Source organism: Seriola dumerili, unplaced genomic scaffold, assembly GCF_002260705.1.
Source record: "Seriola dumerili isolate Sdu_G_001 unplaced genomic scaffold, Sdu_1.0 BDQW01000003.1, whole genome shotgun sequence".
NCBI lineage: Eukaryota > Metazoa > Chordata > Actinopteri > Carangiformes > Carangidae > Seriola > Seriola dumerili.
In genome coordinates this window covers 654,338-672,449 of record NW_019174258.1, presented here as the reverse complement: position 1 = coordinate 672,449, position 18,112 = coordinate 654,338, and the positions used below count along the sequence as shown (strand labels likewise).

General features: G+C 40.2%; 1 protein-coding gene across 3 annotated transcripts; it reads right to left on the bottom strand.

Moving 5' to 3' along the window:
• Positions 1–404: 404 nt before the first annotated feature.
• znf821 (zinc finger protein 821) lies at positions 405–18,105 on the bottom strand. Of its 3 annotated transcripts, none has more exons than XM_022746185.1 (6): positions 18,035–18,105; positions 9,068–9,199; positions 8,807–8,925; positions 7,007–7,105; positions 5,832–5,998; positions 405–4,184 (listed from the first exon to the last, which is right to left on the bottom strand). In XM_022746185.1, exons 1-6 carry the CDS (start codon positions 18,036–18,038, stop codon positions 3,194–3,196), a joined length of 1,512 nt encoding a protein of 503 aa, XP_022601906.1. In that variant the 5' UTR covers positions 18,039–18,105; the 3' UTR covers positions 405–3,193. The 3 variants fall into 3 exon arrangements, with proteins under 3 accessions (XP_022601906.1, XP_022601890.1, XP_022601898.1); XM_022746169.1 differs by lacking the exon at positions 18,035–18,105 and adding an exon at positions 15,201–15,259; XM_022746177.1 differs by lacking the exon at positions 18,035–18,105 and adding an exon at positions 15,201–15,259 and having other exon boundaries at positions 8,807–8,922.
• Positions 18,106–18,112: the final 7 nt, after the last annotated feature.

Sequence of the window (18,112 nt, the reverse complement as noted above, 5' to 3'; positions counted from 1 at the left end):
TAACTCAATGTCATAATAAAATTGAACTACTGAATACTTAGTGTTGAAATTTATATATATAGTATATAGAGTATATAGAACTGAAAATGTTACTTTGAAAACCATCCATTTGAATTTATGTGGATTGAACGCCCCTCTTCTAATGTTTCACTAATTCAGATAAAAAATACTGAAAATTATATGAATTAATTAATGAATTAGTCGAATTCTGACCTAAAAATTCATGTCAGGTTAAAATATGAAGTTTTTATATTGGAATTTGTTTGAAATTAAGCAACTTGAATATACTTAAAATCTACTTATTAGAAACTTGGACTTTTTAAATCCAGATTCATGGACCCTGTGTGTATAAAATGACAGAAGAGGGAAATGACACTGGACACTAGTGTTATAGTAAAGTCAATGTTTATTTCCACATTCTTCACCAGGTTTCGTCATGGTCTGTACATCTGTTAATCCAGTAACAGAGGATGGCGTCCCCAAAGGACCATCCAGTCAGAATGCATTGATATCACAGCTAGCATGAATGTTCTCATTAGCAGTTTAGCTCATTCATTTGGCCTTGTTCAGAGAGATTTATTTTGTAAACATGGACATTGAGAGGAAATCCTGATAGAATTAATATAGAAAGGCCAACGTTATTAACAACATCTTTCTTTTGATTAAACTGTATAAAACAGGCAGGCATAAACTAACAGTAGAACACAAGCTCATATTGAACCATTCTAGGACAAGTGCAGTTTCACGACATGCAGTGCTTACCTAATCCATACTGAAAGTACTGCTCGTAAAGACCAACATCACATCAGAGTTCATAGTACTTCCTTTGCAATAGTATGTCAGACCACAGACGCTGAAGTTTTCTGCCCTGTGTTTCCACTGTAGGACAAAGGGGGATCACAGCAATTTCAAAGAGCAACCTCTGAGAATACCCAGTATTCATAGTCTGAGAGAAGAGAGAAATGACACCTGAAGCCTTTGTCGAGAGCACTGATCTGCCCTCGGTACAGTGTGTCGTGAGTAGGATGGCAGTGAGACCCTGTTGTTTTCATGTGCTGAACTAGGAAGAGAAAACACATTTTAGAAGACAAACTGTCTCTGGAAAAGTCACACAACTGCCTAAAACTGTCCCTATCACATCATATGATAGCTCTATAAATGATTCTTATGGACCAGGGTGTTGTATCTTGGCTCTGAGCCCTCTCACTGAGTTAAATTGCCTGAGAAGCTAAACTCTTTACATTGAAGTCCGTTTAAATCAAAGTTGCATTCTGCATAGTTTCAGTGAAAAGTGAATTAATTTCCCTTGGAATAAATAACACATCTGTTGCATAGAGGTTTGATGCACTCCTAGAAAAGCCTGTGAGGATGAAACAAAAAGAAAAAAAAAAATCCCTTTTTTTTTCTTTGTTACATTTGCTGTGACAAACAGCCAGGTAGATTGACTCTCATCTAGGAGTGACTCAAACAGAACCAGTACTCGTCCCTGTCTCTGATATTCTTTGAAGAATATTTCAGAAACTTCTCATTTGACACTGTAAATGTTTGCATCTGGAGAAGTGGAGTCAAGAAAAACTGGAGGTAACCTTACAGGCAGGAAATTAAACAAGGGATATCCAAACATGGCCTCTAATTTAAACATTAAAACTATTTTATACCGCTGACGGAAACAAAGTAACCCAAACATTTTCACAAGAAAAATATATTCACATCATATTGCATAAATATGTGCTGGAATGAGGTTAATGAATATAGATTAATAGAATCTCTCTCCCAGTATGGGCTGTATGTGTCATGCAATTAGCCCCAGTGCTCAGTAACGGATGAGGGAAACAAAATACAGAGACATGAGTTTAAAATAATTTCCACCTGTCATGAGTCAATAAATTTGTTTCTGCAAAAAAATTTAAGTGGTACTGTTTACCCATTGTGAAGGTACTGCAGCCTTACAAAGCAAGTGAATGCTACACAAATTGCATGAAGCAGAGGTTGCATTATCTGTGTATGACGCTCTATATAATAATAACCCACTTTCATGTTGTAATTTATCCATAATCAGGAAAACAAATACGTCTTTGCAGGCAGAATTCAAGTAATGTGACACGTGACTGTTTCATTCTAACCACTTAATTTAACATTTTACCACGATATTCCTTAATGTGATAAGCCCAAAATATATAAGAGGTAACTAATGTATTGTACAGTACAATAATACAATAACAGCAGCACAGACTGAGTTACCATGAGCCAAAGAAACGCTCTGTAACAGAAAGTAAAAAATAAATGACATTGGCAAAGTATTCGGAGTGTAACAGCATAAAGAAAAGAAAAGAAAGCAGATTTAAATATTGGCAAATAGGATGTAAAGATGAATGCATTAAGATACACAACTCAGGAGATGAGGGGGAATGTTTCTCGACTCTGGGCGAATTCAATAGGACAAAACATTCGGAGTTTACCTGCTTACAAACATTAGAATCAAATGCAGGAAATACATGTGGTACTGGTGTGTTTGTAAATCACTTGCTCCTCCTATGAATGTTTGTATCCTATTAAAAAGCCTGAGTGATAAATGCAAACACAAATTGTGGAAAACAACCCGCATCCTCTGTAGTAGTGTACAGTACATGTAGAGCTTTGGAAGCTTGGAGTTGGAAAGCAGTAAGCCACAGGACAGAGGGCGCGATCATGGCGCCAGCTGAGGTAGTAGTTTGACTGAATATGAACTTCCCAGGGACCCATGGTGGCAGCCTGAAGAGAGAGGTGTAGCTACCGGTAAACCCGAGTCACTGGGCTGGCGGAGTGGACCAGAGAGGAGGGGGCTGTGGCTACAGAGTCCCCACTCCCATCACTGAAGGTCCATGTGCAAAAGATCTTTTTTCCTCAAAGGAAGTATAACTGCTCCTACAAGAATGAACCGTGTTAAATCTCTTTACAACATGCTTTTATGTCATCATCCATACAATGAGAAACATTCTCAACCCTGTTTCCAAGGTTTTCTAGACTGTAATAAATTAGAAACTGATGTAGTTTTTGTTGTATTTAATATCGCAGTTTGTGTGAAGCTGTTCGACACAGAAGATGCTGGGAGTAAACCAGCTCGGAATGGTTCACTGTGACCACGGCAGAGGTTAATGATGCTGCTTAGAAGCCAGTTTGTTGTCCCCCCCCTTCCCTCAGTGGCCTGGTCCAATTAGGGCAACTTCATGAACAGACCATTATCGATGGAAGGGACAGGCATAGGACAGGGGAACTGAAAGAGACTCATGTCTGCTGTGAGAGCAGCCATCGCAGCAGGATCATGCTCTATCTGTGTCCTCAGAGCAGGGTCGATCTTCTCCAAGCGTCGCTTGATCCTCTTTGCCTCCCTCTCGCGGATCAGCCTGGCTTGCCTCTTCTCAGGCGTCTCGTTGGCCCTCTTTAAACGCATGGCCTCCCTGTCTCGCTGCAGCCTGCGTGCCCTCTGCTCCTCCGTTTCCTGCATCCTCTGCATGCGCTTGGCCTCCCGGTCCCGCAGCCTCCTCAGTTCCCTCTCCTCATCCGTCTCACACGCCCGCTTGTTCTTCTTTGCCGTGCGCTCACGCTCTAGACGCTGCAAGCGAGCCTCCAAGGGCTCGTTCTTCCTACGCAGAGCCCATTTTCGCAGCGGCGACTGGGCCTCCACTAACTGCTGATAGGCCACACAGCTGTTGCACACCAGCAGCACCCCGGCAGGATACACAGGCATAGGGCTTAGGATGTCGGGGATAGGAGGAAGGCCTGAGGAAGAGGAGTTAAGAGCATCAGGGATAGATGCGAGCGATGGCCCTTCAGAGAGGAGACTGTCGGGCAGTGAAGGAAAGGATGGTCCTTGGTCAGAGCCTGTGCACGGCCCTGGGCCTGAGCACGGTCCAGATCCTGGGCCTGCGCCATGACATGATCTGGGGCCTTGACACTGGCTCGACATGTGGCCAGGTCCCTGGCAGGTACGATGGCCTTGACATAAGTTGGGGCTGGGGTCAGGTGCTTGACATGAGCGTGGACCCTGACATGAACTGGGGCTGGGGCCTGGTCCATGGCAGGAGCGAGTACCGGGCCCAGGGCTGTCCATGGGGCTGCTGGAGAGGGACTGGGACATGGAACAGGCGTCCCTATCATCGCTGACATCCATCCTGGTTGTGTCGAGGACATCTTTAAGCTTCTCCCTGGGATAGGGGACAGAATTAATCAGCTTGGTTAAAGCAAAACATTCTTTCTTCGAAACATGATAATTTCTTCTTTCCTGAATCTGATCTGATTCTGTCTTCACTCTTGAACTGGTCAAACTGCAGCTGAGTGAGGCACAATTTAAAATTTAACTGCTTAGACGTGAATGTTAGAACTTAATGGCACTTTTTCAGATATAGCTTTCATTGTTTCGATTCATATTTAACTCTCAAGACACATATCACCTCCTACATTCTTTATTTTACAAGTCATATAACAATGTGTTTTTTTCCCTCTCCAACACTAATGATCAAATCATACTGCCCACACCTTGTGTCCAAGCTACTGCCACCAGTCTGTACCGTCACATCTTTTTAGATGACTGACATGACTTTAAACTATTTTGTCTAAAAAAGGAAAAGATGACTCATTTCATCTTAGTTCCCCAAGTATTTGTTACAGAGAAGAGCAACACTCTGTCACCAGACCTGTGGTTAACTAAGAGAGAGGTTGTGCACACTATTACCACCCTTACAGGAGGTGACAGATAACACTATGGGGACAAAACATGAATGACATATGCTTTCAGAGTTACTTCACAGTTAACTGTAGCTGGCTGTAAAAACATCAAATGGCTGTTCCACACATATCTAACATGCAACCTCTGTAGATCTGTATATCTGTGTTTATTTATTTTAATCTAATTTATACGTACTTATGGCGTTATCTATCTTACCTGAAACTGCAAATCATGATAGCTCATGAATATTTTCTTTTCTCTGCTTTTTCTTTTCACTCCAGTGAAAATCACATTACCACTTCTTACAGTGTTTGTCCTTCTACTGTTTGTTCTGACCTTGTCAGTGCTGTTTAAATTTGAGATGTAATAGTAGTTGCTAAGCAACATGCAAGTTTATTTCCATTAAATCTGTCATTCCAGAACTAATTTTATTCATACCTCCTGTTCTGCATCTGGCTTAATCTCACATTTGGAGAACCACTGCTCCATTGTGTTCAAGTGTGCTGCATTATAGACATATTTTCACCTTTTTTATTTTGTAATGTTGTTTGAGGCGCAAAAAGAAAAACTCCATTCAATCTAAATATTTGCTTACTGAAGAATTGTGACCTTTTCTGACTAATTTTTTAATTTATTCGTTTCACTCCTGCCAAAATCATTTGTGATGTTTTATGAGAAAGCAGCACTATTAAAAACAGATTCTCCTGCTGAATCAGTCATGTCTGCTGCCTTTGTCATATGCTGATAAAGGGATCTTTTGTAAGTTACTGATAGATAATGTTTGAAGTATCAATAAACAAACAGCAAGAATATGATAAGTAACAAAACAGAAAAACACTGAGGTAAACACTGTAATTTTTTTTATTCATTTTGACTTATTGTGTATTTGTCTTTTATGTTCTTGAAAACAGTAGAAGCAGCTGACTTAACAATTTTAACTGCTTAATTATTGGCAATATGTTATGAATGTGAAGTAAAACAGTAAAACATATAAATGCATCTATATATACACATATATACACAGATTAATTCATCTAAATTATCTGTAAACTTCTTCCACTGAAACACATGAAAGCAATGTGCATTAATGACCTCAGACAAGAGCTACAGTAGAAATGAGCCGAACCTGTTAAAGTTGTTGGTGTCTGTGAATCGTGCGCCACAGACAGCGCAGTTGGAGAGGCGGTCCTCCGAGTGGATGAGAAGATGCCGTCCAAGTGAGCCAGGCGAACTCAGGGCTCGCCCACACACTGGGCACACATAGCTCTTGGTGTTGCTCATCATAGTCGTGTGCTGTAAAAGACAGCAAAACAAGATAAGAGCAAGAAACTAGGAAAAAAAAAAATACACATTAAAAGTACACCACCAATATTAAGAGATGACAACCATCTACTTTTCATTGTAGTTGGTTCTCAAAATTTAAAACAAGAACAAAAATAAAACAATGTTTGTATCAATAACCAGACACATGAATAACAAAATTAAGTTGAGCCAGTTTTCAAAATAAAGTCTCCAAGTAAAAACTAAATGACAGGACATTTCACATACAGTTTTACAAATAATTTGAGCAGCATTCAAATGTGGTACTACAGTATGTGGACTACTCAGTGCCAAGAACTGGTCTTGCAGTTATTTACTTTATCACCGTTTAATTACCACTGTAACAGCGTACGGTTCACAAGGGTTAGATCGGCAGATGCTGTAGTAATCGCTAAACATTGCGGTGATGGAATGCACACTCATCTTTCAGCAACTTTAAGGACCATAAACTGCGTGGCATTTGCAAAAAAAAAAAGAAAAGAAAAAAAAACAGCTAGATCGTCGATGCTGTGAGTTCTGAAAATGCTGAAGTAAGGTATAAATCATCTACTGAATGTGAAGTGACACACTGGTGAAGACACGTATAATGAGAATGGAAGGTGTTGATTACTGAGAAATGAGCGATAAAGAGCCTGCAAGAAATGATGAAACGCAACTAGCATTTGAAAGAGAGAATTAGTCACCATTTACAACCAGAAAATATAGAATCATCCTTAAAATATTTGAATCTGATTTTTTTTTATCATTTGAACTGTAACCAATTTAAGATTGTATTAACTTGTAAACCAACTCTAAGCACTAGATTGGATCACACAAGTCAACACCTTCTCCCAGAACCTGCATTTCCCCTAAGTACTGATGCTGAAAGCTACTTAGGGAGCTTTAAAGGTGATGACCTACAGTGGTAGGTACCTTATTAGAAACAAGCTGCAATAAAGGATCTGTACTAGATTAGGACAGACGAGACAATATCGTTTTCACCTGGTAGACATGGGAGATGAGCTTCTCAGGGCTGCTGAAATCCAGCGTGCAGAGAGGACAAACAAAGTTGTTGATGTGGTCTGCCCCTTCCTCGCTCTCCTGAGGAAAACCAAGCACCATTAAAACACATTTTGGGAACAAAATCAGTGCTATATGCGATATGTTATGTGTAAGTATAGCTACATCACAACATCTCTGCCACCTCATTTTCACTTCATAGCAGTGTGACAGGATATCATATCCATTTTGATATTATTTTACAACAATTTGTAAAAGTAGATTAAACCATATTTGAGTTATTGTATACAATCTTATTCGTAGAAGACTCGCTGTTTGTATCTTGACGGGTGTGATTTAAGTATCAAACTGAAGCGGGCCTTTGTGGAGTCATTACTCCTTTCACCTTTCCAGTTGAAGCATTTCTGCAAGTCTTAGATGATGATGTGTTGAATGTATGAATGAGCAAAATTCTCACAAGCCCTAGTGACTCACTGAGGGTGACATGATGCTGTGTGCTGTCACAGATGTGACTCACACACAAGCTGAAATACAGAACCTTTTCAAACAGAAGGTCTGAGCATAAAACATATTGGTGGCTACCAGGGGTGTTCTCTTCAAGTCTATCACAAGTCCATTCAAGTGTTTGTCATTTTTATTTTCAGTTTTTATAAATTGGGTAGCAGTCTACTTATCAGCCACGACAGCAAGGCTGGTATTGTTTTCACCTTGTGAGTCTGTGTGAGTCTGTGTGAGTCTGTGTGAGTCTGTTTGTGTGAGTGTGTGTGTCTCATCATGGCAAAATGTAGTCCTGGAGACACCTACTGTAGCGGAAGCTACCACAGCGGTGATTTTGAGTAATTTGGCAGGTCTTTATATATCTGTCGCTCTGGAGATTTTTTCAGCATGATAGCATCACAATTGTGCAAGCTACAGTCTACAGTAGATGTAGCTGAGATCACAATGAAGGCCAAGCATGAAAATGGGTGTGGTTTGAGCCATGAGTAATGAGTAGTCATGTAATAATGTAGTAATGACTACAGAGTAGTCGGAACATCAACATGTTGACGGGCACCACGGCTGTTTGATCCCATTGCAAGATGGTCTCTATCTTCCATCAGTTTGTATTTTAAAGTTATAACAGATGATCTGATGAGAAGGAACCACCGTGAAAATGGCACATACGACAGATATCTGTTCAAATGATCTGCTATTTTTCTCTAACTTGGGCAACACATTAGCTATGAAAACCACAGTTAAATGGACCTGTGGAGGAACTTAAGCTAAACCCATTAAAACTGCAGCAAATACTGCAATACTACATTCTAATAACTAATATTTCACACAGAGAACATCTATACCCAAATTAAAATTCACATCAACTGCTGCTTCACGCACTGGTGATGGATGACAAACCCTCTGGCTATTAAGCTTATGATCACCACAGCCTACAAAAGGCTTGTCACCATTGCAGCCACATTTCTAAACATGCTAGAAACATGCTATGCACCACATAACTCAAAATGAAACTGGGCCTGCATAGAGATGAAGGGCAGATCCTTGTCAATAATTTATCTCTGTGGAGTTTTGTTTGCACGTTCATGCCGCACCACCGCAGTGTAATATATATAGGCAGCACTCAAACTAATTAAAGACGAGGCCAAAGATTATGAACAAAATAAACAATACCACTATGAAAAGAACTAACACTGTGGCACCATCATGAAAACACACCAAGATTAATGTGCTCATTATTTCTCCAGCCCATTTTTTGATGTTTGGTGGGGGTACCAGCCCACTCACCTCTTTGACTCCCGCTCCTTGTAGGCGGCACTGTGTTCTCTTGGTGGTCATGTGGTCGTCAGCTGAGGTGTTGGAGGACGAGTCTTCACCGTGGTTGTCAGGATCACTATCGCTGTCTTCTATGGAGGCAAACACAGCCCTATCAATACAGACAGACAACAAAACACAGAGCAGGGCTTACTCTCACTAACACCCCTCAGTCCGAGGATGTTCCTACAGAGTCCATCCCGTCCTTCTCTGTCCCGTCCCTTTATCCTGTACCTGAGATGCTATCCTGCCCGTGGACTTCCTGGGAGTTGTTGCTGCAGCATTCACTGTCTTCGGTGAATTCGTCCCTGCCATCCATGTTAATAGTGTGCTGAAATCCTGTGATGCCTGAAGTGTGGAATGGCCCTGGAGATAGAGAGACAGTAGCAATCGGAAGATAAGTGTTTCCCATGGGCACGGTGGACTGTTCGGACTGGAGAGAAAAAGTGAGGAGTGCAGTGAGGAGATCTCCCGTGATGCTATTAACAAAAGTCAGGGGATTGTATGGGCTACACCTACAAGAAAATATATGATTAAAACACGAGGAGTGAGCGAGATACAAAAAAGAACAACATATACCGTATATGATATATATGACGATATACATCTATATCATATTGTCTATCATCAGAGATTTGGCAATAACATTTATATTGTGTATCTGCCTGTTTAATATTGTGGGTGTATTTGCCCATGATTGTTATTAGGTTTTTAATATCATTTTTGCATCAATTTAATAAAGTGCTTTGACATTTTTCATATTTACTTTGGTGGATTAGTCAAAAACAGTCATTCCTATCTGGTTATATTCCTCTAATGATTTTACACAAAATGTATTGTATCACTATACTGTATATACGCAATAATATACAGTAATAATATATATTGTATAATTCCAAGCTAAGTACTAAATGAAACTGGTATGACGGGCTAAAGAACTGGAATTAATAAATAGCTATAAATAAATAGCTTTTATGTTTGTAGTTGCATAAAAAGGTGTGGAGCACATGAATGGAAGAACAAGCCTATCTCTGAAGTTTCACAATATAGAAGATTGTTTTTGTATGACAATGTACTGCAATTTCCTGCATACCATGAAGAATACAGGCAGTGTGTGTCTACACACAGACAGACGCCACTATGACTGTGTACCATAGAGGCAGCTCCTGTCGTTGAGGAAATCATTTCACAAACAACCTGCTTTTTAAAATAAGATGAATCATGATATTTAGTATGGAGCTAATGAGCTAATGTCAATAAATTAAGTAAATTAAGTGAGAAGCCTTTTTTACCCATACACTGCATCCTGCATGAGTGCTTTATCTCCTTTGCCACATAGAAACATTTACTGTAAAAGCATACCACAAGAATGTGTGAATTTTTCAACACAAGTGCAGTCACCTATAGCTGAGGGCTCTTGTTTTGTCCGTGATGTTAAAATTCTTTAAGATTTTTGGAGGATATAAAATGTATCCAGGCCTCTCAGAACATTTTGCGATTTGGTTACCACCATGCTCCATGGTGAATGGAATGATCCAGATTATTGCGGTTAACAATATATGGCAACAAAAGAGAAACCTATAATCGGAACAACACAGTCCACCAAAAAATGCCGCTTTCATATGAACAGTCCGACACTGGAACGTAATGAATGCTAAGCCAGCAAGGCAAGCTCACTGACATACGTGCACACACGTTAACTTCATTTGCATCCCAACCCCCATTTTTTCACACACATATACCCTCACAGATACATGCCTGCTCTGTTCGACAGCTATGCTGCAGTCCCACGGGGGAAGCAGGCTGCACTATTTTCCTCTAGCTAACTGCCTTGCAACTCACTGTGTTTCTCTCTCTCTCACTGTCTCTCTCTCAGTACCACCCACACACTGAACAGCCTGGCTCGCCCTCTGTCCTCCCTGCTTGTATGTAGCTCTAGCTACCTCCATATCTATACCATCAGCTCTGAGGGGGAGGATAAAGCTTCATACCATGACAGCCCATATGTGGCTCATTTAACTCCTTGTGATGCTATTCTTTGTTTTATGGTTGCCCTGGTGATTGCAAGATTCGATAAAATACCTTCACTTTTCTTATTATTACACTTGACCCTGTAAGCCTATATTTAACTGCCAAACACTGCTTTATTGGAGACATTTTGTTTGAAAGCTCCTCTGGCATTCACAAGCAAGAACATCCCACTTCCACTTCAGATAGCTGAAATTAATGAAAACTTAAAATCCAATGTTCTTCCCCTGTGTGCTCTCTCTCCATTAACACACAGCAGAGATGGGAGAGAGATCCTGACTTCAGTTACCTGAGTCTGACAGAAGTAATTACAGCCCTTGTCACAATCCTGAGGTATTGCGCGAGCCCGCGCGCACACACACACACACACACANCAGCTTGTCCACGAAGCGACTGTCCAACCCCAGCGTCTTGTTGGTGTGATTGTAGGACAGGCGGTCATCGTGCCAGCTCTGCCGCAGGAACACGGTCATGGTGTATTCCTGCCAGGAACAACAACACACGTGCACGTGGACACACACACACACACACACACACACACACTCTCTCTCTCTCTCTTTCTGTATATTGGAGGAAAACAGTAGTATAATCTTGAGGTTTGTCAATCTACTATTTTGCTACTATTGGCTGCTACTGGCGAGAAGTTGGTATGTGAACGCAGTTTGGGCACTTTTCCCACAGAAATGCAAGCATTCATAGCACTGGTAGAGTGGGGTCGGAGTATTGAACTATGAACTACTACAACAAGCTTGCTTCACGGCACATAGCCAATGATTGATGTGTGAGAGATACCCATCCCCCCACTGCTAGGGCTCTGTCTGTACATCTGTCTCTCCTCGACCCCCCCCCCTCCCTCAGTCTCTGCCACTGTGATGTTATCTCTGAGTCTGTGTGTCTGTAGGCAGGAGGTGACGCAGTGTCTGACTGAATCCAGACAAAGAGACAAACTCATCAGCCAACAGACACACAGAAGAGGGAGAGAAGAGGAGGAGGAGGGAGGGGAGGGTATGGGGGGGGTAAGCGCGCAAAACAAAACAGACAAAAGATAGAATGCCAAAACTCTACTCAAACACCAAGCAATGGGGGTCCTGTTGAATTCAACCCCCCCCCCCTTCTTCTTTTCAGCCGCCGTCCCCTCCAAAACACACACACGCAGACACACAACACTGTCTGAATCTGCAGGAAGTGCAGGGGCCTCTGTCTTCCATCCCCACACACACACACACACACACACACACACACACACACACACACACACACACACACACACACACACACACACACACACACACACACACACACACACACAGAGGATGGTGGGCCAGACATCTGATCAATTCTCACTCTGATTAACTGGTGACCTGATATTACAGAGAAGAGGATGAAGTGATTAACCATTTTTCTTGAAGAATACTTTCTCTGGTTAGTTTGCTTCCTGGTATTAACCTCAGTTCTCCTTGAGTTTTCCTTCTGCTTGGTGATTACAAAAAAAAAGTAATATTTACATACTTTGATTCGGCCACAAGATTACACTGTCATCATGAAAGCACACAGCCATCACATATAATCAGGAAACATTTGTGCTGAGGTGCTGCAGCACATGTGGGGGAAACATCTTATTTTTGATTCTTTGAAAACCAAGTTCAGATACTTGAGAGAAACAGGTGCACAAAAGGCTGGACTTAAAACTGTACTTTTCACATGAGATGAAATGTAATAAACAAGAAGAAGTTCTGTAAGCAAAGATGTGTCCACTTACTCAAAAATATTAAATGTTTTTAGTTTTTAACTTTTAACTCAAAGAAACAGAGTTTTTCAGGGTGTATACTGAAACCACAGTAGTAGATCCACCTATACTGTTACACAAACTAACTATTTATGTCAACCTGAAGGACTCATTCCCCTTTTCTGCAGAGAGCATGCAGTAACTTCGATCCTAATTAACTCTTACATAATGCTGTTTCTCCTGGTGTTGTTGTACATCAAACTTAAGGAGGAAAACAAATAACAACACAGACAGGACTGATGTATTATTGTCTGGAATTCCCTGTGTGTGTATGTGTGTGTGTGTGTGTGTGTGTGTGTGTGTGTGTGTGTGTGTCCGCCCGCCTGCCTGCCTGCCTGTCAGACTGTCTCCCTGCCTGTCTGGTCTGTCAGTCTGTCTGTCTGGTCTGACGCTCTCTGGGGGGGGGGCAGCTCTGTGCATGTGATTCATAATTCACATGAAAAGGCAGGTACAACAATCAAGGCAAAGCAAAAGAAATTCAATGTACACAACATGGTGCCTGGACACTCCAGTGATATGGCGGGAGGTACGGCTTGTCAGTTGAAAAAGTGTTGTGGCATTTGTCACAGCATGAAGTGCACTAACATATGCTAACACTGCATTGTATGGGGCCCTCCTGAGAGTTTTCAGCTCCCACTCTGGGCTCTTGTAGAGGTGTTACAGAGCAGCAACTGAGCTAATTAGCTCAAAGGGATTACTGCAGTCGCAAGTGCAAGATGTATTTCAACAGCAGTTTAAATAAACTATGTTTAGAAAGGAGGGCTGCAGCACACATAACTTCAGTAGATTACACTGGGAAATCCCCTTCTGTGGAGTGAGGAGTATTTAAGAGGTCAGCATGCTGTCCACCAACAAGGGGATCTAGGGGGCAGAAAGGCCAGAGGCAACGCCACGAGGGGGGAACACCAACAATGTACCCACATCAGGGGTCTCCCCAGAATTCCTGCTATCCGTTTCAGTACAATCAATTTGATATAAATTGTAAGTTGAAAGATGATACTAGAGGCTGCAAACCAACTAACGGTTATTTTCATTATTGATAAATCTTCTGATTATTTTTCAATTAATCGATTAATGATTAGGCCCATGAATGTCAGAAAATAGTGAAAATTAATTTCCCACAGCCCAAGATGACATCTTCAAACAGACTACTTTATCTGACCAACAGTCCAAGCCTTACAAATATTCAGTTTACAATGATATCAGAGATAAACAGCAGATAGAGATGCTGACACTAGATGATGTTTGGTGTTTTTGCTTGGAAAGCTTGATTATCAAAATTGTTGCCAGTTAATTCTCTGTGAATTAACTAATCGATCCTTCAACTAAGTTTTAGTTAGAAAATATGCATAAATAGACTTAGTGCAGCAAGAAATACTGTAAATAATTCATTCTAAAAAGGAAGAAAGGGAGAAACAGAAACACTGATTTCAGCAAAAGCTGTCATCTTAAGACACAAAGCAATATCACCTATTTTGAATAGCTGGCGCTTTAATCAGTTTTGCTGACTATGTGCTCTCAATTGCTTTCCTGTAATCTTGTACTGAAACTGACATGTCAGAGCAAACTGAACTGACATCAAGCAGATCCCCAGAGTGTAAAAGCTGAAACGCTTGGGTGTGACTTTAAGCCTCTTCATAACAGCTATGACATATTCTTGTCAAATTAATCTACAGAAATGAACAAACAGAAATATGGTTAGCCACAAGGCCTGACATACGCAAACTAACTAGAGGAAGATGTTATCAGAAGGCTTCTTATGAATCAGTCTACTTAGTAAACACACAAATGAATGATATGCATTATGAATCTAGCAGCATGGCACTCAAAGTTTGCACAAATGATACATTTGAAAACAGAGATGTTTACATGATTAGGTTGCAAGACCATGTATCTCATGTTTGGCAAGAGCTGAACGTGATGACCATGATTCTACATTACCAGTATATGAATATTGCTGAGTTTGTCAAAGTATTAACTTTAAGTAAGTACTGAATGTTTTCTAATGCCTTTTTGTATGTTTATTTATTTATTTTTACTTATTGACTGGGTAACTTATCATTTAATTTTTTATTGTATTTACCTAGAATTTAAGTTTAATTAATAGTTTACTTCTACTATGTCCATATAACTCCAGAACAAGAGGCGAAATAATCAAAAGGAAAAAAAAAAATCATAGATCAGCCAATAAAGACTCGTGCTGTATTGTCACACTACAAACTACAAGCCAAAATGAAAGTGAGATATCCATCACCACTCTGACAAGGAAACGTTTTCATGCAAACCCAAATCTATAAAAATACCTATGATACTTAAATGTAAGCTGCTAACATAAAATAACACGACAGAGTATGTAATGGTATGCCATGATGAACCCTGTGTCTTGATGGTTTAATATATTACGGAAAGTAATTAAAACACTGTGCGCAAACGAAAAAAATAAAAAATAAAATCAATATATTCCTGTCAAACAATCAAAGAATAGACGGATAATGGACGTGACATGGATAAGTAACTCGTGGAATGGCATTAGACGATACCTGGAATACCTACAGTTAACTTTGAAGGGGTTGGTCTGTTTTCGCCTGGACATATTATTGCCCACTCCCGGTAAGAAAAAAAAAACTGGTATCTCCTCCTCACCCTGGACTGTTACACAGAGACCATCCAGGTGTATTCCGCGCTATGAGGACAGATGATGAACGAAATACTAATACATAAAAAAAATCTGATCAAATCAATTACTCGGTCTTTTTCTTGGGTTAAAAAAAATAAAAAAAACGGATTCGTAAAAGCGTCACATTCTTGCAGCCGTTAAGAGAGCCCCGTCTCCAGTCGACCAGGGGGGTTAAAATGATGTCCAGAGACACACCGAGCAGCCCCGAGCCGCTCCGATCCCGAGTAGCTGGCACCCGTGCACTCACTGCAGCGATGCACGAGCTCAGCTGATCTCTAACGTAAAACCGATGAAGCCACACCGAACAGGATTGTGGGATATGCAGGGGCGATGGGGAGTTCATGTTAAAGATACTCTGCTGCGTTCAAGTCGTGTGGGAGAAAAGACGACGATGTACAAAAACCTCACTTTTTAAAGGCAAGTCATAATACCTAGAAATGTGTGTGTGTGTAGGTGTATATATATATATACACACAGGCACACACACATATATATACACTCACACGCACGCACGCACACGCATATATATATGTTGACTTGAGGTGACAGTTTCAGAATGACCAAATGTATATTTGGCATTTCCGTACTTCAATTTGTGTTAGTAACTGGCCAAAACCATATAGGCTATAATTTTTGATATTCTGTATCTTTAATAAGAATATGGGCTGATAGTAATAATAAGCAGTGTATAAGTCTGATTGTCACTAGGATGCGTCTTACTAAACAGGACTGTGGATGTAGATGCAATGAAAACTGTTGATAGCATGGATTACTCACAGTAACCAGAAAACTGTTTCTGGAAAACCATATTGCTGTTCAAAATTTCTAATTCTTTTTTTAAAATGCTGAAAGCATGCAAAATTTAATTCCACTCACATCCATTAAAATATTGTTTTGGGTAGCAGCAGAAATCTAAGAGGTAGGTATCTCAAAACCTGGTCTCGTTAAACCAAAACCATCAACATGGTTATATACTACTTGTTATTATTATAATATATATGTTTAGATTATAATACAATATATATCTTTATAATATATTTTTGATTAAACATGTTTTGTTATTTAGATGTACAGACCCTTTAAACTTAAGATGCTGTTCACAGGTTTTGAATTTTACTCAGCAAAGTTATGAGGGTAACTTTGTATTCCTGCGGTGTGAGATAGGCCTGTGTGAGTGAGTGTTGGTAGGAGTGCTGTTTATTCACCCAGATGATAAGTCTCTGGCCAAGCAGGAAGCAGGCCGAAGTTTAAAGACTGTTATAACAGTGCTGTATAATATTCAGAAAAAAAGTCTTGAGGCCACATTTCCAATAGGAAAAGCCACATTGACTAATATCATCATACACAACAATTAGCATCAATATCTCCACTCACCATTATATGTTTTGCTGTGGAATTTTAAAACCAACCTGTTCATTTTCTGCCACAGTCTGACCAGGTGTCAGTTTATGGGTACTCTTGATAATCTCTATATAAATGTTGGCTGAATATTGATAGCTATGGTTAATAATATCTAACATTTTTCACTGCAAGCCATGTCTTAACGCGTCCTTTACTCCTTAATTCACAGCAACACTTGGGTTGTAATTCTGTCAACAGGCTAAGAAAATTTCACTTGTTCCTTGAGAAGCTCTGTTCATTTCAAGAATTTGCAAGAAATAAAAGTCTGTATCTTGAAACAGGATGGACATTTGTCAAAGTAAGTCATTAGCTAACATTTTTTCCAGTGTTTCCATATGAAATGAAAACAACTAGAAGAATGTAAGAAGGTACTTTCCACCTCTGACTCCCCATCCAGCAGATTTCCTGCTTTGCTCCTACAGTTTTATGATCATTTTAACACAGTCAGGCTCCAAGCACATGCACAACAGGTTCAAGTCCTCAAATCACATAACAATCGCTGCATCTAATCCTAGGATTGTTAAAAGGACATTGGATAATCTTCATATATGACACTAACATTGCTTTTTGTTACACCACTTTGATTGTTGTTTTTGTAATTTAATCATTCATTACACCTAACTGCAACAGTATGTTATTTCCATCTGACTTTACGTTTGATCATAATGACTTTGAATACCATTCCCAACTTGACTAGCTTGATTTCAACCTTAATCTAAATGTTACCCTGTATCCAGCTTTTACTTACTTAGACCTGATGCGGTATCTACAGAGTTAACAAAGCATTAACCAAGCCCAACCTAAGGCACCATTTCTTGGACAGCACAGTATCAACACTAGAGGGCGCTCCCAACCACTGGACTGCTAATGTCATAACATTACATGTAGTCGTCATCACTGACTGCCACGAGTAAACGGACCGCAGCACGACATTGACAGGGTAAAAATGTATTCCTCCGCAAGGATAAGAGAAAATATGCCATCTCAACAAAACAATCTCATCGTGTCATTAAATTTACGACGTTTGCATGACAAGTGACCGATGCTATACATTAACGTCCAGACTGAAAGCCATGTTATGCACATTTATTTAGGGTCAAACAGCCAATCAGATCAATGAGATAACGTTAACGTAAGCTAGCTGGCTAACGTTAACAAGCCTAACGTTAGCCCTTTATTGTCAATGCGAGAATGATGGAAGAGAAGAAGCTTACTAGCTAGACAGCAACTAGCAAGTGATAAGCAGGATTAAAAGTACAGTCACCTAGCTATATTTCTCATGACCATCAAGACACAATTCAACTATTACCCATGGTGTCCAGTGAACACTGGCATATCAGATGGGAGTCCCGGGCAGAGGTCCTGTGGTACGAGCTAAGGTTAGTGT

What these genes read in the sequence shown, in the direction of transcription:
- znf821 (XM_022746169.1), bottom strand. Translation starts at nt 15,240, where the DNA reads ATGTCCAGGCGAAAACAGACCAACCCCTTCAAAGTTAACT. An exon ending in CAACCCCTTCAAAGTTAACT is followed by an intron (nt 9,200 to 15,200) that starts GTAGGTATTCCA and finishes CTCTATCTCCAG; the next exon opens with GGCCATTCCACACTTCAGGC. An exon ending in AAGGAGCGGGAGTCAAAGAG is followed by an intron (nt 7,106 to 8,806) that starts GTGAGTGGGCTG and finishes GGTTTTCCTCAG; the next exon opens with GAGAGCGAGGAAGGGGCAGA.